The sequence below is a fragment of the Zonotrichia leucophrys genome, chromosome 7, assembly GCF_028769735.1.
Source record: "Zonotrichia leucophrys gambelii isolate GWCS_2022_RI chromosome 7, RI_Zleu_2.0, whole genome shotgun sequence".
Taxonomy (NCBI): domain Eukaryota; kingdom Metazoa; phylum Chordata; class Aves; order Passeriformes; family Passerellidae; genus Zonotrichia; species Zonotrichia leucophrys.
The window spans coordinates 5,795,066-5,820,085 of record NC_088177.1 but is presented as its reverse complement, the minus strand read 5'-3'; the positions used below and the strand labels follow the sequence as shown (position 1 = coordinate 5,820,085).

Here is a 25,020-nt window from a genome sequence, read left to right as displayed (position 1 = left end):
ACTGCTGTAGGGGATGGTCTGGGATAGCTAATACAGAGCACAGTGGGTTTTCTGTATTACAGAACAATAATGCAAGGCTAATGCTGAGACATTTTTATCAGTGATGTAAACTAGACAGCTTTAGCTCCAACTCTGCTGAGCACTTGGGCTTTCTCACAGCTGAGGTGAAATTGAACTTTATTTTTCAAAGCCTTAGGATGGGAAAGAAAATTAAGAGCAAAGCCTGAAAATAGCATGTAAGCAACTTTACAGTTTTTACAATTAATAGTATTCCCTTGCTAATTTTGAGCTGCTGACCTCAGAGTCACCAGTCATAGGTACACCATCGTCGCTCTGAAAAGTTGGGCATTTCCCATGTGCTGGGTTATGCCTTGCTGGGGCCTTTTTGCTGGAAGCACCATGAGGATGTGCTTTTAAATTCTGGCGTCTTAGTTGCAGCTATTTTGAGATGCCTGTGACCCCAGCTGCCTGCCCTCTCTCTGCTGGAGTTTGCTGTCCCCAGGCAGGGGTGACAGGGTGGGTATGGAGTTTCTCAGCTGTCACAGCCCAGTCCATGGCAGGATTTGTTTTCCTCACTGGAAGAGTGCAGAGAGAGTCATGAATTGGCTGGTGTAGCTGCTGATTGTGTCTCGTGGCAGGGCTGTGGCGTGGCAAGGGTGACATGGTGAGCATGAAGCACACAGGAGCAGCCAGAGCTTCTGATCTAAGCCCCAAAGCTGGGTTTGTGTCAACTTAGTTGCTATTGTGTGGTTCCCGATCAAACGTATACTTAAATAAGCATTTTTTAATATCATATTCCAAAAAAGCCTCAAACCTTTTTAAGTGTTATGGGCTGCCTCTTCAGTAAGTGTTATAGGGGTTTCCTGTGTGTAACCCAACTGCTGTTCCCTTCTTTTGCCCCAAAAAGGTGAAATTATTCATGTTAGAAGTACTACAGATAACACAAACTCTAGTACCTCCTTAACCTATAAGTTTTCTAACTTAGGGGGTGGATATATGTTATTGCAATTGTGTAAGTGTGAGTAATTCTGTTCACTCAAATGATGCAGTGATGGAAAAAATCCATAAATGCTGAACACTGTATTTAAATTTTACTGTAGGTATAAATTTACTGTATTTAAATTTTCGTAGGTATATCGTAAGTGTGTTTTCAGAGGAGATAATAACTGAACAAATTGGAAAACTGCCTGAGCTTAATAGACCTTTCAGGCATCTGTTATTGTGTTGTGGATCATCCAGCAGGAAACTTAGTTTAATAGTTAGCTGTTTAGGAAATACAACAGCAATTCTTTCAAAAAGATCAATTGTGAAGGGATGCAAATCCTACTAATTAAAAAAACAATCCTATTTCTTGCAAAGTTCATTTTTTTTCTACTTACTAGTAAAAATCATAGGCATTTATGTAAGCTTAATTCGCTTATAAGGCAAAATCTTAAACAAACAAATTGCAAGCCATAGGCATTTCTTGCCACCAAATAAGTGTGACCCAGGTGGTGGGTGGCTGTTACACAAATCCGTCTGTGATCAGTGACAAAGGAACATGGCTTTCTTCACTCTTAAATGGTTTGGCCTTCATAAGCTGGTGCTGCCTAGAACTGTGTGATCCAGGTGGGGCAGTGCAGAAATAACTTTGTCTTTGGCCTTAGAATGTCTTTCACTTCAGAGTTAACTATTTTGATTTGGTTTATTTGTTTTATATTAATAAATATATTCTTCCTCAGCCAAGAAGTGATAAGATGGTGTTTTTCCCAAGAATTTGCCTTCTTCGTAATTTGAAAAATTAAACACATTCCTTGAACAAATATTGCTAGTTTTATATAAAACACTTACATATTAATTATATAATACCATGTAATACTTTATTCACTGATCATTTAATGAGAGGAAATTAAATAAGTGTCTCTGTAACTACACCATGTTTATTTTGAATGAGTTTTTGGGAGTTGATGTTACTGAATGAAGAAGAACTTATTTTGGTTTTTTTTTTTTAAAGCCAAACCCTCAAAACTTCATAAACTATATTTGGTTTCTAAATTATGTATTTACTAATACATAATTAGAAAGAAATGCTTTCTTAAGCTAGTCACTTTTTCAGTGAAAAAGTTGAGAGAATTCCAGCACAAGATGTAAGAGACTGGGGATGTGCTCTTGTTTAGCTCTGAGAGGTTAAAAAGTAACCTTGTTTAGAATAGTGTTGATAAATACTCTATTTCAGACAGGGGAAACAAGATAATATTTTTGAAAGGCGTGCTATTGAAGTAACTTTGAATCTTAAGATCTCCTCTTAAAAGTTGAGAAAATGGAGATCTGATACAGTTTTTGATGAAAATATGGGCAAATACATATTTTGGAAGGTAGCCTGTGCTTTCTTTACACTGTGTGTGCAGGTAATTAAGTAACAATAATCAATTTCACATTGCTTTAAGTTCAGCATAAGTATTTGTTTGACTAGGAGGGCACTTCAGTTAATTCCTAAATAAAATGTGCTTTGAGAAATCTCCTTTTTTTATGTTATTTCTGCCTACTTGCTCACTGTAGGAGGATCAGCTCCTGGAAGATCCAGATTTAACAGAATCTGGTCTATTTGCAGAGTGATTATCAGGTGAAGCCAATACCTTCCTTAACAGACCTGTAGAAATGATAAGCCCATCATGTTTGGGGTCTGGAAGTACAAGCTAAGAACCTTTGACTTTTTCTTTTTTTTAACACAAAATGTTCGATGAGGACAATGAACATGAATTGTGAATTAAATCAGAACTGACTGCTGTACAACATTCAGTATCTCAGTTCATTAGGAAAAACTCCAAACAAAGGAACTTGACACCCTTTAAAAATACATCTCATTTTCCTTTTGAAAACCAGAAACTTCCTTTACCCATCCATTAAAGCTTGTTCTCCTGCTCCCAGTGCATGTTTGCCCTGATGGTCAGACATTTCTGCCTGGCCACACAGACTGGTTTGTTGGGCCCTGTCCAGACAGGCACAGCATTGCCTGAAAATTCTTGGAGCTATTGTCTGATAATGTTCCCTCATTTCTGCTGCTTTGTTCATGATAGCCTGCAGAGCAATAAATTCAGGTTCTAGCATGAAAATTGTCCCTCTAAGTTGTTTCATGCTGCAGATAGCAGACCTGTCTTCCTGCACTTCACTGATTGAATTCCACCCCGTCGTCCCCTGACTGGTTCTGTGAACTGCAGCTCCCTGTTCCCAACCATTTGGTCTAATAGGCTGTGATGAGGGCTTGGTACTTGGAAAACCATTTTGTCAGAGCTGATGACAGTGGCTGATCAATGACTCATAAACAATTTATTCAGAGTAGTATTTAGTCTCCTCCCCACGCAGAGCACTGCAGAACAAAGGGTGTGTAGTTGCATCTCTGTTCTCACCTTCAGGCTGCCTGTGCCGGGTCCACTTTGCCCTGGTGGCCACTCAGTGTGGCCTGGCTGTCAGTCTAAAGACTTCAAAAATCCCTCTCCAAACACCTCCAAAATCCTCTGATTTCAGGACAGCATCTTGAGAGCTTGTGTTCTGTCTCTCCTTGTAGCTCTGGTAAATATCCACATCACCCCACCCAAATCCCAATTAATTGATTTAATAAAGTGAAGGGCAGGTCTGCAGTACTGCTAGACCATTTCCACTCTTCTCCCTATCTTTTGGTACATGTTAACAGAGCATCAGAAGCTCTGTTTATTCATTCTCCCATTATTCAGTTTGTCTTGGTTGGTCCTTTGTTTTGTTTAAGTTGTGTGCTCAGACGTACTAAAAAATACAGACAGCTCCTCAATGCAGGCTCCCAGTATCAAGGATTTAAAGTTACTGCTTTCTGCCAGTTTTCTCAGTCTAAAAATGTGTTTGGCTTAGTCAATCCATGCAAAAAAGTGAAGTGTTAATCTGTTCCTCAGAGGTGTATCAGGAGGTCGTGAAAATCACTTGTCTGGTGCTGCAAAAAGGGGAAACCTTACAAAAAGCTGAGGCTGTTCAGAAGGACCTGAGAAGTGTCCTTAGGTGAAATCAGGCCTTCCTTAAATAAAGGCCATGCAGCAGGTGGGAGCAGCCTCTGAAGCACAGCTGCCACGGGCAGAGCAGGTACAGAGACAAGGCAACAGATGGACCTGAAAATAATTGCAAATAACTACCTTTGCTGAGAGTTAAATTCTCAGTGATTCAAGCTGATTTAGCTGTGAGATGGGAGTGGGCAGATAACTACTGGTAGCTGGCCCAAGGTCACTGAACACTTTTTAAAAAGAGATTGTGTACAGCAGTTATTTTCAGGCTTTTCCAATTTAGAAACCCCTTCAGAGCAAATTTGGCTCAGATCTGCTGCTCCTTCATGGTTCCTGGGAGCTGGCTGGTCTGATGGGCTGGAGAATTGAGGTACAGATGAGAGAGCAGACAGTCCTGTGCATCTCATGCAAATGACAGAATTAGGAATGGGCTGTGTTCTTCTTGCCTTTAGCTTTGGAGGATCAAGGAGCAGCAAGCAGGGTCAGTAAGGCTGAGGTAAGCTGTTCTAACCCTTTCAGGATATGGTTCTGTCTCAAAATCCATTGCATTGGGGGAACAGCTTCAGTTGTCACCACTGAGTAGGATGTGCTTCCAGAAGCAATGGTAATATGAGTGCTAATATTTGCTTTATGAAAGCAGAAGTTCATATGTATCCTTCCCAGGAATTTTACTCTGTAAAATTTACTCTGTGATTCTGTATAGAGAATCAAAACCAATGTAAAAAACATGTAAGCAAAAACTGTGTAAACGCAACATGCACAATAGATGTGTCTCCTGCTTAAAAAAACATGAAGCAAACAAGTTCAGTTATCTTAAATTTAGGGATGATGTTGGTTTTTCATTTATAGAAAGTACTAATGAAGTACTGAATGTTGCGACAAATATCAGTTTTATTTGGGGAGAACTCATTTGTTAAAGACAGCTGAATTGTGTTTATGATTAGTTTTCAATGTCTCAGGGATCCATATCTTACAGGAGACCTATTCAGTGTTTTGTTTTCACCCTGTCATAGCAGATCTATTGGTAGAGATTCATTAAGGCATATTATTATAAAACATCTGCTTCCTCATCTGGTAAAAACTGAGAATTAGCTTTCTTTTCAAGCTTTTATACTTCTGTGATTCAGAGCAATCACCTGTCAGCAGGCTTTGATGTGGAAGGGCTGCTTCATACCAGGAGTGAGAAGCAGTACCAGAAAGGCAGAGGGGAAAACATCCAGTGAGGGTCACAGCATTTCACCGAGCAGAACTCTTCCTGTAGGAATAATGAACTTGTTACATCATGACTGAATTGTACATGCTCTTGCAATGGCTTTTTAACAGTGTTTGCATAAAACCTTGTTTCTAAGTGTTGCTCCATCCCTGGAGAGTTCCATCATGATTAGTGATGTGCAATCACATCTTTTGAGGAAGACAATTAATGCTCTTCTATCACAGCTAAAAAGAGCTGTACAGTGAAGCAGTCAAATGTTGCAGAAAGATTGTTGCTTCTAAGTGAGCACAGGATATGTTTAAAGAAACTTTCTGCACTAAGAGAAAATGTTTTGTGGCAGAAATAATTGATTTTTTTCTGGTTTGATCAGGGTTCATTTCACTTTTTTAGCAATTTAATGAGGCGGCTTAAGTGGGCGGCTGTGCCTGTGACAGGAATCTGCCCACAGCTGACAGCAAACCCTCCCTTAAAGGAGAACCAGCCAGGAACCCAGAGCTGCTCCATCATTGCCCACCTTCTTTCATTGGCCTGGCCCAATTGCTGCTGTGTAGCCAGGTGTGAGGATCTGGGCAAGTGCCTCAGTTCCTGGTGGGCAGGAGGAGCTCAGTGCTCTGTTAGGTGATGTAGTTCATAACAAAATCACTTTATTTCTTGTTGGGAGTTCAGTCAAACTGTTTTCTGGCTTTGTGTTATTATAGTTCTTCAGCTCTGTTGGTGTTAAAGATCTGTGAAAGAAAATACTGCTTGAAATGCAGGTCTGATTTCTTGCCCTCCATTCAGAAATCTCAGGGTTGTGTGAGCCTGTTCCCCTCCCAGGTTGCTGAGTGTTCTTGGGAATTATGTCTGGGTGAAAACCTGAGGCACTGTGCTAATGATGCTCTGGCTACTCTGCAAGTCAAAGGAGGAAAGCCTGAAGAAAGTTATAACACTTCTGGAGTGGCCAGAGTGGTAATTTGCAAGGGAATGTTGAAATATTGTCATTAGTGGTGGTGTGTGATGCAGAGGTGCTTATTTTTATAAATTATTGTGTGAGGGCTCAGCCTGCAGGTTTTGAGCCCCAGTGGTTGTTAATGTGTGACACCCAGCAGAGCCATTGTCCTCTTTTCAGGTTTAATTTTCAGATGCATAATTTAGTAAACACAGTAATATGAGTTTTTGTATTTCCCACGCCTAAGAAGGGTGAACAAAATGTACGAATTCCTTTTTTTAGGAGAATTACTGAAGCTTGGATTGCTCTCTTGATACTATAAACCTGCAATAAGTGGCAATGTCAAGGGTTCCCACCCCACCTCCTCCTGGGGAGATGTCCAGTGGACCCGTGGCTGAAAGCTGGTGTTACACCCAGGTAATTACATAAATCCCAATGCCTTCATTTTCTGTTATCATAATAATTATTAAAAAACCCATAAACTAAAGTTATTGACATATTGAATAAATATAGCTGACAATCTAAGTGGTTCTCATAGCTAATGCTTGATATGTAAATTAAATATTCTTAACATTTTCTGATCTTTTGTTCAGGTTAAAGTAGTAAAATTTTCATACATGTGGACCATTAATAACTTCAGCTTTTGCCGTGAAGAAATGGGTGAAGTTTTAAAGAGTTCTACGTTTTCATCAGGGCCAAATGACAAAATGAAGTGGTAAGGTCTTTATTTGAGCAAGTGCTTTGGGTTTTGTTTTGGGGTTATTTTGCTCACAAAAATTGTAAAGTTAAATTAAAAATCAGTATTAAAACTTGGACACTTCTTGGACGGTTAGTGTAGGTATGGATTTGTTCTAATTTTAAATTGCAGCAATCACAAAGGAAACATTTATTTCAGTAACATTTATGATTGTGACTTGTAAAAGTACTTCTGAATTTATTCTGGGTACCATTAAAAAAATTACAATTTCTCCTTTTTTTTCAGGTGCCTGAGAGTGAATCCAAAGGGATTAGATGATGAAAGCAAAGACTACTTGTCATTGTATTTGCTTTTAGTCAGTTGTCCAAAAAGTGAAGTCAGAGCAAAATTCAAATTTTCCTTGCTGAATGCTAAAAGAGAAGAAACAAAAGCAATGGGTAAGGGAATATTAATGTGGTTTTGTAAGAACATCAGCAATGTTATTTTTTTCAGTTGAGAGCAGAATTTAATATTGAGATAAACTTTTATAAAATACCTTTTCTAATTTCCTCTTAGAAACATAATTATAAAATTCTGTTCATGTTTCACACGTTTCTGATCACTGAGCAATGTTAATTCTGTCCTCAGCAGTATAAATTACAGCACATTGTCAACTGCTGTCACTCCAAGTCCTTGTCATTTAGTTTTTCCAGCAGATTATTCTTGTTTCCTGTTAGCAGGGGTGTATTTGCTTGTTTGCAGCTACACTGGAAGTGTTTGATTTCCATTTTTAAATAGGATAAGCAGAGATGGCTGGATTTTTTAGACATCCTTTATAATATTTTGGTCTATTTCAGCTGATTTACACTGTAATCAGTTTAAAAACGTGCCATGTATCCAAGGAATTAGAAGACTTTGAAATAACTGATTATTTGATTTTATTGTTTTGTTGATATGAAAAATGTATGGAAATCTTTTAGTTTCAAACTTCTGAGCACAACCTTCATTGGAAATGCTGTTTGGGAAAGCTGGGATTCTTGTGGAAATGAATAATTTAATGCTGATCTGCACTGAATTTGATCTGCTGCAAGTCCTGTATATGAAAAATACCTATTTTTCTTCCCTTCTACTCCAGGATTTAAGAGATGTTTCAGGTCCTGTTTTGTTGCAAATTCTGCATTTCTTGCAGCAAGTCTGTAGTTCTGCAGTGTTTATACCCAAAGTTCATGCTATTTCTCCTTAAATAACTAGGCCCACTTGTAAACAGCAAATTAAATCCACAGAACTGAGTTCAAATGTAAAAATTAAATGATTGGACTCTTTGGAAGGGAGGTAAATACATATGTTTCACATGCATGTCTCACTGTACTAATCCTTTTACACTGATGGTTTCTTCAGTCCCTGCAAACTTCCCTTTCTGGAGCTTTTGTGAGCTGAGAGACACTCGTGTACATTTGGAGACTCATTTGGAGGATGTTTACATCTGGACTTGACACAGTCCTGGAGTGAACAGGCTTTGATGCAGTTTCACATTTTATTTACAAATACCAATTTGGAGATCATCATGGAAGCGCAGAATTACTGAGTTTGCACAGGGGTTTTGGAGGCTCAGGGTCAGCCTGAGCTCTTTGCTTGGGACTTGTGGTGCTTTGAGATCTCCAGGGATGGAGACTCCACAGCTTATCTGGGCAATCTGTTTTAGTCTCTAGCCAGGTCCTGCTGGCCCTTTGTTTGCCTTAGGGGTTCATTGTGGGTTCTGGTTGATTTGTTGTCCCCCAGTACCCCAATCTCCAGTGAGCTGTTTGTTCCTTTCTGTAGCAAACACCCAAATCCTGACCCATCATCTCTGCTGGTTCATCATCCACTGCAGTGCTAAAAATCCTGAGAGTGGGTGTGTCTGCAGCTTCTGCCACAGTGGCTGTGCTGGGTTTGGCACCACAAGAGTTATAAATATCTTTTCACTTTGGGAAATTACCAACAGAAGTCTTACTTCTTGGGCTCTCCAGCCATTTGCCATCTGCTTCTGTGGGTGCTGTGTATTTACTGAGACAGGAAAATGACGCCCCATTTCCAATGTCCCTTGTAAATTGATAATTCATGCATAGGCTGCTGCTTCAAGGGATGAAGCTGTGTATGAAACAGATAGTGAACTAACATTTTGACTTTATTAGAAGAAAAATACATTTGCACTTTTGTGCTGCTCTGTTTTGGTTCTTAATTTTGGGGGTTAACACTGGTTGTAGCTGCTAACAGTAAATCTAAGTCTGCAAAGTAAAGAATTGGGCTGAATCTAGAAAAGAAATTTGTGAATGCTTTTGGGTATGTGATGTTCTGATTTTTTTTCTTTTAATTCAAGATAATGAGGTTAAAAGTTGGTAAAGGTGTGAAAACACTAATCCAGATGCCAAGAAAAATAGATAATACTGTTTTAAAACATATTTTTCCTTCTTGGTATACAGGTTTCAGTTGTGAGCAGTGTTGTGTGTTTGTGCTGTTGCCCACACTGCATTTCAGGGAGTGCATTTCCCTCTGCTGCTGTGCTCTGTACAGCAGGGCTTGTTGGCACAGGAGTGTGAGGAGGTGACAGGGACAGAGACCTCACAGCTCCTGGGTGGCTCCTCAGTGGGCTCTGAAAATACAGTGAAAAAAAACTCTACATGATATTTTGCTTGATATAATCCTAGTGAAGAGCTGTTCTGAGTAGAATTTTTCCAGCTCTTGGAGGTGAGGGCAGTGTGTGACACGTGTGTGTTTTCTGTGGTCCAGCTCCAGTGTGTTCCAGGGGTGCTGCCAAGGTCAATAGTGGAGGGAAGTCTGCCTTTGCTGATGGCTTTATTTTGGAGGGTTTTTTAACAGATTCTGTCATGAAAAACACTTTGCTTTTATTACAGCCTTCTGACTTAAACTTCTGAAGTGCTCTCTTTAGCTGTGTACAGCAAATGAAGTGGTGATGTGTTTCTTGCCCAGCTTTTTTGGAATGAAAGAAACAATCTTTAAAAAAGAACTCTTCATCAGACCCCTCCCCACTTCCCACTCTGCTCTTATTTCAGTATTCTTGCTGCCTTCATTTTGAACTATCTTTCTGAATTTAATTCAGAATGTGCTTTATTCTACTTAGCTTCTCAAAGCCATTCCCAAATAACCTCTTTTGCACATTTTACTTTAAGTGTAGGGTGCTCTTTCCTGTGGTTTGATTTGGGCAACAAGTGGCCATTTTTCAGTCAACCAGCCATACAAAATGTGTAATCTTACTGGATTTACATGTGTTTGCACTGACATGACTGTGGGAATTCCTTTTTGGCTGTGAATTTTAGAAAAAAAAAGTTGTGCTGTCACAGCAAATCTGATGGATTAAAAAAAATTAATTCTTATAACTGGGGCCAAAAGATAAATATAATTATTATGTTTTATGACCAAAAGATAGTTTAGTAGTTGAAAGCTTTCATTTCTGTTTTGCTATTTTAATGCTTTTACTGTATTTCAAAATCATTTCAACCTGTGAAACAAGATTTTCCATTTCAGGAAGAAGTCAAACCAGATTGTTATGACAACTGCAGAGCGTTGTCAGGATGGGTTTGTGGTGACAAATTCATTGTAATGGTGCTTCCCTCTGAACAATTCCTGTTTTGACACATTGGCACTCTTAAACCCTCACTGAAAAACTCCTTGTGCTGGATGGTGCCTTGGAGATCTAATGAGAGGATATGGTTCAAATTACAAATTGTGCTCATCAAGTGTTTTATAAAATAACACTATTGCAATATTAAAAAGGCTTTAATCAGTTCTGTTGACACGTGATCCAAATGTGTGAAACTGATGAATTTTTTTATTACCTCTTAGTCTTGATGTGGAATTGGGTGCTGTTTGTTAATATTTTCCTTTAACTTGCTGTATTTGTGCACAATTTTTTATCAGAAAGCCAAAGAGCATATCGGTTTGTGCAAGGCAAGGACTGGGGATTTAAGAAATTTATCCGAAGAGATTTTTTGTTAGATGAAGCTAATGGTCTTCTACCAGATGACAAGCTTACATTATTTTGTGAGGTGGGTATTAATTTTTAAGTAATACAGTTTTAAATACAATGTTTCCTGCTCTAATAAATAGAGATTTTTGTTGATTTAAACAGTAACATACTCTAAAATTGTCTTCTGAAATCTATGAACTTGGTAAAATATACATTGCTTTGTCTGTATTGCATTTTATTTTATTCTTTGGTGCTTGTACACTGAGGTGTAGAATATTGAATTGATCACTTGTAAATTGCTGAACTTCTTTATGAATTTGCCACATTTGTTACATCAGAATTGACTGTAGAATTATTTGTGCCAGAGGTGGCTGCTGTGTGCTGTCTAGAGAAATGCTGTTTTACTGAGGTCACTTTTATTTAAAGAAGTTGTGTTTGGAATTAGAGGATTGGTTTTCACTGGATGGAAATCTTCACATACTGGTTCACATTATAAAAGAAAACCCAACTGATTGTCAGGATCTATATTCCTTTAATATCCTAATTGTTGGCTTTAAGCAATGAACAGGTCTTTCCAGTAAATTAAACACATCATTTTTTGACTAATTGTTACATTTTGTTTTCTGAGAGAATGCAAGTATCTTGTAGGAGGTGTGCTTGATACTGAAAATTAACATTGAGAGCTGTGCTAGAAATTTAACTTCATGGTGTATTGTGGATCCCTTCTTCTATAATATCATTTATATCCATAACCTAAATTTTCCTATTAAATTTCAGTAAAAAGCTTACTTGGTGTTATAAATGGAAAGTAGCAGTGTAAGTGGAATGTATGTTGAATATACATTGGCTGGTTATCTGGGCTGCCATAAAGTGATTAGTGACTTAGGAGGATGATAGATGCTCTAACTGCTAATAAGTTTGCTTTGATCTGTGTATTTACAGGAAATGTGTAAAATTGTCTTGGCAAGATTACAATTTAATTATATGTCATTATGCTGGGTAGGAAGAATAATTGAAATGTGGCCCTTGAGACTAGATATTGCAAATATAGTGCATCTTATTTTCACTTAGACAAGTTAAATTAGCTGCATGATAAATTTGTTATGAATACAATTATTTGGGTGATAAAAGCAGATATAACAAGTGTTTTATGGTTCTGTAAAGATACTTTTGAGTATTTTCTCTTCTTAAGTTGTCCTCCTAATGAGCACTTTGATGTAAATGAAAAGCTCTTAAAAGTAGCATTTGGTTTTGGAATAGATCACTCTCTAAATTTAGAGATTAGACTTGTTTAAAAAATATAACTAGAAGAAATACTGGATTTCCACAGAGAAATACTGTTATTTAAATTCTGATGCTAATCACTGAATTTAGCTGTGCTTCCCTATGAAAATATCTTGATGTTTTAATGTGAGTGGCTTTTGTGAAGTGTTGGACCTACCCTGATTATAAATGTGGAAGGAAGTAAAACATTTAGTTGCTCACAGTGAACATGTTAAAATAACTTCTGGCTTGTTTCAGGGTGAAGGAAAAACTTGAAAATCCAAATATTTTAGGAATTTCTTTCTTTGGATGTGTGATAGAGCTCTTCAGCTGTCTTTAGAAATGACAGGTGTTGTTTGAAGGACCTGTTTCTATAGACAAGCCTGAAGGTTTTGTCCTTTTAGAACTTTACTGCTGAGCTCTGATTTCCATGTTTGCCTTCCTGCTTGTTTCCTGTCTGGAAAACTGACTTACCAGTTCTTAACTATTCCACTTTGCTTGATAAACCTTGTCAGATGTCGCAGATATTTAGTGAAGGTCTCTGATTACTGACTGTTGGTGGGCCCTTCTTCCTGTTGGCTTGCAGGAAAATTATTTGGTTGTCTTTGGCAGCAAAGATATTCATTCTGTGTTGCCAGAGATTCTGAAGATCAGCTGGATCTGCCCTTGGATGGCACCTGAGGGGCTGTTAAGTTTAATATTTTGTGAAGTCTGGTGCTGCCAGCAGCAACTTGGGATTAAATACAGCCTCAGTTTTTTGGGCACACTGATCTCTGACTGAATTCTCCCTTTCCATACAATCTGAAAGTACTTCCAGATGTTCCATTTGCTAATGGAATAGAATGTTCTCTGCTTTCACAGATATCTTACCTGCCTTAGTAGTCCAAGGAATCATTTATATCACCCTTACCATTAGATTACCACAGATTCAAAATCCAGAAAATCATGGACATTATCCTTGTTAAGTGTCATCACACAGAACTTGTTCAAGTTGACAAGTTTTCAATAGTTATATGGGATTAACTTGATTGGGTTTCAGCTTTATTTAAATAAATTATAAATAATAAAAGGATGCACTTGATTTATGGTGTGCCTGTTGGACTGAGATATGAAAGGTCAGACCCTGTAATGCTTTGTATTTAGAATCTTTAAAGGACAATACACTCCAGGTCACCTGGGTGGGGGAGATTTGAATTAAAACTTTGCTTGGGTTATATCTTAAAAAGATGACCTGTAGCAAATTGTGTTGCCCAGCTCTCAGTATGTATTAGAAACCATTCTAAATCAGAAGTTTGGAAGGTCAGAGCTCCGTTGAAGTGCACATTAAGAGTGTGTAGATGGCTTTCCCTAGGCATTGTCTGTAGCTAACAGGAGGATGCTGTGTGGACAACTGGGACCATGAACTTTGAGTCAAGGCTCTGGAAATGCAGAACTCTCCTCTGGCAACAGAAGATGAGCTTGGCTAAGCTAAAACTTCCTTTGTGTGTATGTATATCTCCTGAAATCACTGTGTGTGTGAAAACTGGGAAATAGCTCTATAGATTTTTTCAATGTTATAAATGTACAGTCTAACTGTGAAAGGGAAATTTTGCTGTGCTTTGGGTTTTTCTCTTTTTTTAAGGTGGAAGAATAAAAAGGAATTGTTTGTATTCACAAGGGGGTATGAGATGATACAGGGAATTAGGCAGTGATTCAAATCCCCAAGCTGCTGTCATAATTGGATCATCCTCCTCCTCTTCTGGTCTGGAGTTTGGCTTGCAGTGCTCCCACTTTCTGTGAAGCTGAGCTGTGCTGGTTTAGCTTTATGCCAGATTTATTCCAGATGTCAACCAAAGCCCTGATCGTAACAGTATCAGCATTTTTTCTTAAGATCTAATCCTAATTTTCTGTATTTAAGAGATGGAGTGATCAATATCTTGTAGTATGGCTCGTTACAAAGGTTTTATTCTCAGGTCTGTGCTCGCAGACAAGAGAAGCAAAACCTGCTGAGTTCTCCTGTTTTCCCAACACACTGATTAAAGAACTTGGTATGTGAAGATAACTGAAAAAGCAGCAAGGAGTGCTGCTGTCCTGTTCCATTCCTAAATGAAAGACTTAAACATGGGGAATAATGGCAGAATATTGACTTGCAATGCACATATTTCAGTTTTCTTAGCTAGTTCTGTACAAAGTTACATCCTGTGAGAATGCATTTTATTACTGAAGTTACTTAAACCTTAAACCTATTTTGAAAGTAATGGCTTTTAGTCTTGTTTGGAAAACAATTACTTGTGGTTCCTGCCTCATCTGGACTAAGCAAAATGAAATAATGAAGGAGCTGTTACTTGCACTTAGTTTGCATTATCACACTGCAGGTTATGTATAAATTTAACTGTCAGTACAATAAGGGGTATTGAAAAATTCTACAGATTGTTCTTTAAACTTTTCTGTGACCATGTGATCCTGATGATTTGTATATAATTTTATATTGTGTATATTTTACTGAGATGGGTGAAGTGTTGAACTGTTAATTTAACTCTGAAATAGCATTAACTTGTTTTTGTTCCCACTGGTTTTCCAAGAACTGTATCTGTCCTTATTTATGTTGGCATTTCTGTCAGGTGGCATGTGGTATTGTGCTCTCTCTTTTTATTTTGGTTGGATAAGTACACAATATTAGAGCAAGCCCTATTTGTTTTTTGTTACTTTAAAGTAAACTGTAAAGAATTAATTTATGGTTCTGGCCTAATGCCAGAAGCTTCACTGTTTTTTGCTTTGCTTTGGAATTGTTGGAATTCTAGCAATAGGTACTACTGTGATTTAATTCTTGTTGGCATTCAGTTATGAAGGAGTTGTCTTGCTGTGATTTTCTGTTAGGTAAGCGTGGTCCAAGACTCAGTAAATATATCAGGACAGTCTAATACAAACACTTTGAAGGTACCTGAATGTCGACTAGCAGAAGATTTAGGGAATCTCTGGGAAACAACAAGATTTACAGATTGCAGTTTTTATGTAGGAGGACAAGAATTCAAAGCTCATAAATCTGTCCTTGCAGGTACTTTCTACTTTTGTATTGCTATTATTTTGTAATTTAAATTGCCATAAATTTAAAATTTGATTATATTTAATATTTACTTTTCTTGATACAGCACGATCTCCAGTTTTTAATGCAATGTTTGAACATGAAATGGAAGAAAGCAAAAAGGTAAGCTTCACTGAAAATATTACATGTAAATATTTGTACCTTGTGAAAGAGGAAAACATTGCAGAAAACTTGAGGCAGAGCAGATTGAGGAGGATGAGGGTTCTTATGGTGCATGAGGGACATGAACCTGTCCTGGTGAGTTCTGAGGGAGTTGTGTAGAAAGAGTGGAGAGGTGCTGGAGTTTTTCAGGTACTTGTATCTGCCCCTAGATGGTGTTTTTAAACATTAGCTACTGCTGTAATTGACCCGGTAATCTGCCCCCTTTTTGCCTCAGTTTGTATCTTCCCATCAGCTGATTGACTTGACTGAGGTTTTGCTGTAGAGTATTGAAGTGTTTTTTATGGTAACCAAGAAACAAGAGGTGGATTATGACTGGCATTAATCCCTCAGGCAGTGGAACACCTTTCCATTCACAGCTTCTGCAGGCACTTGACCTGTGTAAGTGTTTTGGATAGAGGGTTTCTTAATCAGCAAAGCACTGCTGCCGCTTTTATGCACTTGATGTCTCCCAGGGCGAGGAGCTGTTTGTGTCTTTCTTCAAGAATTATCAAAAGTGGGTTGGTTATGGGCAGAATCCATGAAGAGGTGAGGAACTGATCACCTCACAGAAGGGTTATGATGGATGGCCATCATTGAAAACTGCAGGATGCCACTAGTGTGCACAAACACTTTGAGTGAGCATAGTGCTGTGGTACAGCTGAGGGTCACTTTCCTTCCCAGCACCTCCAGTTTGGAAACTGTCACAGGTGGAATTGGAGTACTGGGAGCATTTTATTGAGATTCCTGGTCTGAAATAAACCCAGACATGTCACAGCTTGAGTAGTGTGCCATGCCAGGCCTTTGCCTTCATCAGATCCATCCGTGCATCTCCTCTGCAGCCCTCCTCCTAAGCACTGACAGGAAACCAGACCATGCACATCTCCTGTGCCTGGGATTTTTATACTCCTTTCAAAAATCTGGGTTTGCTTCTACATCTTTGACATCATTTCGCTCTTCATTAGTTGCTTTTAGGGTATATTTTTGTAGGATTGGTCAAGCTTCCAGTGCCACTGTTTATTATGGCAATCTTCAGCTGTGTGATGTCAGCTCAGTGTGTTTGCTTTTTGGATTCTCAGAACAAAACCTGGGCTGTGTTGACTCAGTTTAAGTTCAGCCAAGAATGGCTCAATTTGTTTTGTCTGCTGCTCTGACTTCTGATATTCCAAACACATTGTCTTTGTGTTGGAAGCTCAGAAGCATTTTTTAGTATTCCTGAAACTCTTAATTTTTATGTACAGTCTGTGTGAGAGACTCCAGAGTTATGCATTTCTAGGAAAAAAATTACAATTACTTTTTATTACTGGAGCTGTTCCAGCTGATTTCTACCTGAGTTTTAAGAGCTATTTTGATTGCTTTCAGCTTAACATTGTTGAATGTTACCTTAAATTTGTAAGGATTTTGTATGATGGATGGTGAATGAAAACTTGTAGCATGCATGCAGTTGATATTTAATATTCACTTCGAAATTGTAGCTAAATTCCAAAGACTTTTATTGATTCTTCTTCTTTACCAGAATCGTGTAGAAATAAATGATGTAGACCCTGAAGTTTTTAAAGAAATGATGAGATTCATTTACACAGGAAAAGCACCAAACCTTGAAAAAATGGCTGACAATTTGTTGGCAGCTGCAGACAAAGTAAGTAATTGACTCCAAACTTCCCAAGTCTAGTGTTTGGTTGGGGAATGCTGATTAAAAAAATTATTTTCAGATTTTTTGATCTATATTTTGCTTTTTTAAAACATGAGGAGCAGTTCTTATCAGAAATAAAGAAAGATAGGAAAGAATAGATTTTTTTAGCAGTATAAGATTTTTTTTAAAGAGAAGTGTTTCAGGTATTTATTTATTATCAAATTTTTTTTACAAATAGTATTGTCTTCCCTACAAACCTAATAGTTCTAATCTTTCATCTCTTCTTTGTTGGGATCATGTCTACTCTTAAAATTGTTGTTCTTTGAAATACTTTTTCTACTGTGATTTTTGAGATGAAGGGATTTATAGCAGCTCAGCAATTAAGGGTTTTTTTGAATGCTGGCCTTGATTTAGGGCATAATTGATAAATGTAGAGATCATCATAAGGTTGATTATATGAGATTGACTGTTATAAGGTTGGTATATATGGTTGTCTGCAATACCAGAAAATAAAAATGAAACCTGTTCAGACTATGACATCCTTCAAAAAAGAAGCACGGTTTATTAATGCAAAATATAATATGGGAATGCAGTTTTTTCCCATCAAATTTCTTGTAGGCTTTATCAAAGGTATGAGGGAAATTGGGGAATTCAGAGATGGGTTGGATTGTTTTAAACAATGTAGTTGATGAAACTCCATTGTCTCATTTCCTGCCCCTCACTTAGAGATGTGAACCTGTTCAATGCTGATTTGGCTCCTTGCTCCTCCTCCCTTACCAAACAAAAGTGAAATGAAAACTACTGAATGAGTTATTTCTGTTATTTGCTAAAAACTCTGTCAACAAGATCCTTAATGAGTTTGTGCCAGGCCTAATGCCTGTGTTCCATCTGAGAACTGTCCAGTGCAGCACATTGCACTGTGCAGCACCCATGGGGAAGCAGTTTGATGTTAAACTCGGGAAGCACCAAGCCTGGCTGGAAGTGTTTTAAGAACTGCAGAAATGAGGACAGAGGGAATGAGTTTGAGGAATGATTAGTGCAGTTTTTCTCTCTCTCCAGTATGCACTGGAACGGCTGAAGGTGATGTGTGAGGAAGCACTCTGTAGTAACCTCTCGGTAGAAAATGTTGCTGACATTCTTATCCTCGCAGATTTGCACAGCGCTGAACAGCTAAAAGCACAAGCAATAGACTTTATTAACAGGCAAGTAACACTTGGATTACTTACTAAATATCTTTGTGTTTATATTTAGTGTACTTTCTCAATATTAGCACACTTCTCTCTTGCAGGTGCAGTGTTCTTAGACAACTTGGGTGTAAAGATGGGAAAAACTGGAATAGCAAGTAAGTTTCCCTGCCCCACGATGTTCTGTACAAACACTGCTAAGTAGACTGCAGATCTTAAGAACTGTTGCTTCATTTCCACACTACTGAGGCCTGTCACTGACTGTAAGTAAAGTAGGATTCAGCAGATGCTACCCCAGTTATGATTGTGACTCCCCCTTTAAATGCCAGGGAATGTTAGCTGCTCTCCAGTGTGAGATCCTAACAATAGCTGGTTTTCATTCCCTCTCCCAGGGGCACAGTGCTGTGAGATGATGGAAGCAGCCTTTATAGAGAAAACCATTCTCATGAGTACCCAGCTTTGTGCCTGGAGGAGTGATAACCCCAGTGTGGTTTTGAGACTTGCTTGGGTCAGTGTGAGCCTGCAGTATTTCCACAGACAGGAGGGCAGTTGCTCTCTTTGCCTTTGGGGACGTGTTTGTGCACCTTCCCACATGCCAGCACAAGTGCTCTGGAGGCCACACAACTCGTCAGTCTGGTCCCTCTGACTCTGAGGGCTCCTGCCTACACTGGAAATAGGTTGAGACTGTGTGGCTCAGGCTCTGGATTGCAGCAGCTCCAGTGAATCACAGAGTGGAAGACAGCCAGCTGCAGAAGAGCTGGCAGTAGGCTCAGTGTAAGGGCAGTGGAGCACTTAGTTCTTACCATCAGAATCTCCAGAGAACTTAAAGGCTGTGTTGCACCACTTAGTTTAAATTGTTGTTTCTCCTTGAAATAAAAAGGTTTCATAGGCGTAATGATTGAGCATGATGTGAAAAAGCAGTGGGTGGTGAAAGTAAATAGTAAAATATCAGTAATAGAGATAAGTCAGAATCATAACTATATAACTACTTGATGTATTTCTTCTCAAGTGATTTGGAAGTTCCTGAGCTGATTTCTGTCTTGAATGTTTGCTAGTTAACATGTTGGCCATCTTTGCTTCAGCTAAAACATGTACAGGAATTCAAGGAAATAGTAGGAGAGGGCCCGGCTTAATTTACTGATTCTGGGCACCAGGGAGTCTGAACTTTAGTATTGTTTCTCAAGGCCCTTACCCTCACTGACTTGCAGCAGCAGATTAAAGGCTTGCATAAGAAATCTACCAAAGATTAGAGATCATGTGGTGTAGAGGTCAGCTGATAACTTCATGCTTGATAATGTTCCTGAAACAGGGTGAGGGTGCTCACAACAGGCTTGTGAAAATGCAGGGCATTGGGAACTTGGGATTGATGCATATTAGTTTCAAATTTATCCTGTGTCAGTGTGACATGCAACCCAACCAATACAATATTCTTCATGTGCAAGTGAATTTTTTGCTTTTTTTCCTGTTATTTAACCAAAAAGTAAATACATACATTGAGTAAATACGTAGTTTTTATCTCTTGGGTGTAAGTGTGATACTTGCTGAAATCTGTTGTTACTTTTGTGTTAGTTAAAAATCAACAGTGGCCATTGAGAGCTATTTTGAATGTGGCCCATCATCTGCACTGAAAAAAGAGTGAATGTTCTCAATATGAGACTGAGACTGCAGGCTCCCAGTGAAGGGGTCTGGAGCCAGCCAGCTAATCTGCCTTCATGGCTCTTTGTAGGAGATGAACTGCATCATTTTTGAGGCAGTTTCAGCTGATTCATCTTGTCATCCTTCTCTCTCCCCAAATTGAGCATGCCCTTTAATGTAATGAGATTATCGTGTCTTCCCTTGCTTTTTGTCTCTGCACTAGACCTCATTTTCTTCCTGGTTTTCCTCTTTATTGTTTCTCATGAGCAATTTCAAGGTGGTTATTCTGACACAGTTCTCTAGCTGAGGTCTGGCTGGTACTGAGTAGAGCAGAACAAGTACCTTTTGTCCCACATCTGATTATATTTCCATACCCAAATTGCAAATTGCTGCTTCTCTCTGTTGGCACCCTCCCCGGCATCCCCGGTCTGCCCCACAATATTTCACTGCAGCACTTCTGCCTTGCCTGCTCTTCTCCACCGTGCATTTGGTCTGTGAAATGGTGTGACTGTTCTTAATGCTTCTGTTTTCAGCCAAGCAACAGACATAATGGAAACTGCAGGCTGGAAGTCCATGATCCACTCCCACCCTCACTTAGTAGCCGAGGCCTTTCGCGCTCTGGCGTCTGCACAGTGTCCACAGTTTGGCATTCCACGCAAACGGCTAAAACAGTCCTGAGATCTTCCATGAACTCTAGAGAAATTGGACTGACTCCACTCCTCCTTGTCCAGAGGTGTTTTCACAAACCATAACAAGAGTTTTTGTTATCCTTGTCCACAGAACAGAAGCTGAAAAAGCCTATTGTTTGCTTTTCAGATGGATAATTTATGGTTTAATCCTCAGCTTTAAATTAGACTGATTACTCTAATTCACTGAAAGGCCTTAAATTATCTTCAATGACTCTCTAGTCCATATAGTCTAATGTATCTTGATTTTTTTATTATTATTTTTTAACGTGCCTTGTCTTTTTGACTAGGCTCTGCAGGATTGCACTAGCTCCATAATGCAGTAAAGTTGATAACTGAAGATTAATTTTTGAAAGGGATCTTCCATTATTTTCAGAAGAAAAAAAGAAAAAGATTATAGTTTGGTCCTGTGCTAACTGGAAGGTTTTGGCTGGCCTCTCATTAAAAGCACTTGAGCCAGAGGCACATCATGTACCCTAGGCAAGTGCTAAATATAGGGAGAGCCTGTTTACCTTCAGCAAATGCCCACAGGCTATTTATGGCAATATACTGCTTTGAACATAATTTATTTTTCATTGTGGGGGCAAATATGCAATGGTTTGGCCCAAAAATGTATTTTCATTACAGTTTGTAATGCTTATTGTGTGTGTGTCAAAGCTGTCCCAGCAGTGAAGAGAAACACAGAATAAACCTTTTGCTTGTGTTTCTTTACGGTCCATCATTAGTTTACATTTAATGCAGAACTGAACGAGAGGTAAAGGAGCTCAATGTGAAAAGGAATGGTATTGTAAATGGAATAAATATATCCCAGTGTATGGTTGCATAGAAAAGTCAAGGATGCATAGAATGACCAAATGTAAATTGAGGAAATGGGCCAAATGGATTTTGAATATGCACTTTTAATGTGTAACTTTTGTATGTTGTGTGGTACATATATATTTTGCTTTTGATGAATTAATGAGGTACAGGTAATTGTGGCTTAACTTTTTAGATACATTTTAAGATGCCCACAGCCACATGGGATTTAGTTTTGTTAGAAAAGAAAGGCATGTCTTTTTAAGACTCAATTGAAGGTGGCTATTGCGAGCTTTCATATTTAAGTAACAAAATATTTTCGCTTATTTGAAAAAGGCATGTGAATGGTAAAAACTTTGAGGGGATTTTTCCCATCTTGACGTACATGCACGGCTCCCACAAACACCTGGGGAGGCTGTGCACACATCCAGGAGTATTTCCCTGAAATGTCAGATGGTATCTGCAAGCACAGACTTGCTCAGTCTTGCATTTCAGTTCTTGTACTAGCATTGTGGATGGTATTGAAATTCTGCATAATGTGGATGGTATTGAAATTCTGCATAATGTGAAAAAAGGATGAAACATTTGTAAACTGCTTGTCATGGGCCAGTTCTTTACTATATGAACCTTAGCTTTAATATCAACATCCTCAGTGTTTGATAGCTTTGTTTACAATTGGGAGGAAAAGTCTGCAGTAGTGCACACTCTAAATGTTCCCTGAGTTATTGCATTGAGTTTACTGTAATAGTGATAATATGCTGTATTTCTTTTTTGGGGGGAAGATTTGGGTTTTACAGTGGGGAATGGGAGGAGATCTCACCTAATTTATAAACAACTTTGTCTAAGGGTTTCAGTTTGCCTATTAAAAAAAGTCGTGCAGGGAAGAGAGGAAGAATTTCAGATTGTTTCTCCATCCTCATTTCATTGAGATTCATCTGACTTGCTCTGAATGAAATTTTTAGAGGAAAGAATATTTAATTTTATACTTGGGCATCTAGTAAACCACTTATAAAGGTAAATTGGAAAAAAATGCCCAGTCCCATTTTGAAGACTAAAACCCTTAAAAATGAATTTTTTCTTACCTTCTAGCTAAATCTTTATGATGGCTAAAGTGTAAAATCAGAAATTTTAATAATACACAAGGCATCAAATGATATATATACAGAGATTTATCAATTTTTAAATATTTATCTGAGATAAGGTCTCACAAGCATTCTCCACAACAGGAGGTGAAGGTGTTTATTCCAGAATCATATTTTTGCTGCACTGTGTAACGTGTTGGGACTTCAGCTCCTCATCACTGTAACGCTCACAGCGCTCACGTGCAAAGTGACTTGAATATTTAATGCTGTAATGATTGCCCAGGTCAGCCTGTTCTAAAGCAACAACTCACAGTAATCAGATGGAAAGCTTAAAGATTGCTAGGATTTTTTTTTTCAAGCCTAATAGCACACTTTGTACCAAAAAAATGTCAGACACTGTGCTGTGATATTGTGTGCATCATGGAGTGTCCCCTCCTCGAGCCAGGCAGTGTGAACTGTGTGTACACCAACAGGAAAGAGCCCTCTGCTGATCCATCTGTTCAGATTGGACTTTATTTATTTATGTTTTCAGGTTCTGACAGATCTTGAGAAAAAGGTAAAGCAGTTGCTGTAATCTTAAGTGAGTGCACTAATTATTCACCTCTTTAATTACCTACATGCAGTGTTCTCACTGGAACGGGACGTTGATGATTCCAACCTCCCCCTTTGGATTCAGTAACTCAGTTTCATTCCCCACATCTCAAGAAGTTGCCCTTAAAGCCTCAGTTGGAAGTGCAGCAGATCAGGAATAATCAGTGGTCAGGTTTTTCCAGGCTGAGACCCTGGGGGTTTTTCCTGGTGTTCCCTCCGGGTTAGGAATATGCCTATGTATGAAGGTGCCATGTTTTGGCTTGCCAACACTACTCTCCTAGATGTGAACCACCACTTCTGTGCTTTTCTGGGGAGAACCCTGCATGTGTCCTGTGTGTGTGTGCGTGTGTGTGTGTGTGACTGTGTGGTGTTTTTTGTCAAGGGTGACTTTCTAAAAATAAGGACTCAATTTGCTGTTAAAATGCTATTATGTATTATATATATATATATTTTTTTTTTCTCCATTCAGACCTCTCCTAAGGAGATGCTTTGGGTGGAAGTTGCTTCAATAAATAATCCTTATTTCCTAGTCCATTTACTGCATGCAGAAGTATGAACACATTGTGCCTTTATAGGAAACCGTTGCAATGAAGGGATGATTTAACAGGGTGCAAGGTCTTTGTAAAACGTGTTTGTAAAGGTGAAGAAGAATGCTCTTTGGTACACAATTGAGATGGAAAAGTTCAAATTGCATTTGACCTCTGTTGCATGTTGATTCTTGCTTCCTAAATTCAATTTCACCAAGGTACAAACTATACAAGCAAGTGGAATAAGTATTACAGATACAAGTTGAGTAATGGTATATTTTTGTGAAATTGTGATATTTGCTGTTACAAGATAAGTGTATGTCAAAACGTGATAATCATGGACACAAGGTTACTCTAGTTCTGATGTTTTTCTACACATTGAGTATTTAGTGTAAAATTCACCTTTGCACAGGAGATCAGTAGAGGACCTACACAGAGATTGTGTTCCTTTTAAATCCTCACAGCAAGGCTTCTCCTTTGAGAGAATAAAAGCCATGTGCAGTATTTGAAACTGTGTTTCATAGAAGGCAGTGAATTGCAAATGTGAGGTACTGCTACCTGAAATGTTGTCAAATTTTGTTCAATTTTACAATTTATTAAAATTCCTAAGCTTAATTGCTTTTTTTTTTTTTTGTAATTGACAAATGGAATGTTACCTGTCCTGTCTGTTGTCAGTAGTGTATTTAGTGCAGAGCTTAGCTCCTTAGCTAGCCAAGACACTTAGTCTCATATCTTGGCTTCTGCTTACAGTAAATGGACTATGTTTGTAAAGGGAATTCACTATTTCAAGTGTTTTGCAAGGAACTTCACTGTATTTGTAACCTGGTTTTTGAAGGCTTAAGATCAATGAGTCCTATTTTAGAAGTTAAACCAGTGAAATGACTTGGACCTGTTTTGGGGTGGAAATGATAAAGAGAAATTCAGATATGTAAACAGTCGTATCAAACCATCCAGCCTTTTTTTATCAGCTGATGTTAATGGTGAAATACTTTTTGTACCTTGTTGCTGAAAATATTTTTGCGTTTCAGCACATCAAGTTACAATAAAGTTGTTACTTATACAGAGTGTGTCTGTCTTTATTTGTTGTCTGTACCTGCATTTGTTCCCAATTGCTGCCTTTGCTTTGAGAAAGATATTTTATCAGCACTGTCAGTCTGATGTCAAATATGCTGCTGTCCTTTTGGAAACTTCTGGGGAGGATCTTGCAGCCTTGGTTATTTTTAATTTTAACCCATTAACTTGGTTTTTTTCCTGTTTTTACACTTCAAAGCTCTGGACAGCTTCACTTTCCCACCACAGAAGTGTCTCCCTTAGCACAAACTCTGTCAGGGCTGGTGGGAAGGAGGGTTGATGCTGTGGCAATGAAGATGGGATTGGTGGGTTTGAAATCTTTCTTCTTCCACCCACCATCAAAAACCATCATCCTTTGTCCTGCCAAGGAGTACAGGCTGCTGCTGAGCCCATCCAGGAGGAATGCTGTTGGCATTTGTTACAGGAGAAGTGCTGTGGAAGAGGAGGAGTGGTATGGAAGGGGTTTCATGTGGTTATAAATATTTGCAGTGATATGTGGCTTTGGACACTCTGAACTCCTGAAAATGGTGATGTCAAGGTAAGTTATT

General features: G+C 38.6%; 1 protein-coding gene across 4 annotated transcripts in view; it reads left to right on the top strand.

The window, feature by feature from the left end:
* Window positions 1-24,461, top strand: part of SPOPL (speckle type BTB/POZ protein like) — a 32,118-nt gene extending 7,657 nt beyond the window's left edge. Inside the window, exons 2-11 of one of the 4 annotated variants that reach the window (XR_010440972.1) lie at window positions 6,428-6,562; window positions 6,739-6,860; window positions 7,128-7,279; window positions 10,737-10,864; window positions 14,905-15,082; window positions 15,177-15,232; window positions 16,785-16,907; window positions 17,961-18,103; window positions 18,190-18,348; window positions 20,254-20,388. Coding sequence is in view for 2 of the 4 variants with exons in the window: in XM_064718113.1 (XP_064574183.1) it covers window positions 6,485-6,562; window positions 6,739-6,860; window positions 7,128-7,279; window positions 10,737-10,864; window positions 14,905-15,082; window positions 15,177-15,232; window positions 16,785-16,907; window positions 17,961-18,103; window positions 18,190-18,243; window positions 20,254-20,398 (1,179 nt within the window). In the remaining 2 variants the exon portion in view is untranslated. The other 3 variants (XR_010440973.1, XM_064718113.1, XM_064718114.1) reach the window with 3 other exon arrangements.
* Window positions 24,462-25,020: the final 559 nt, after the last annotated feature.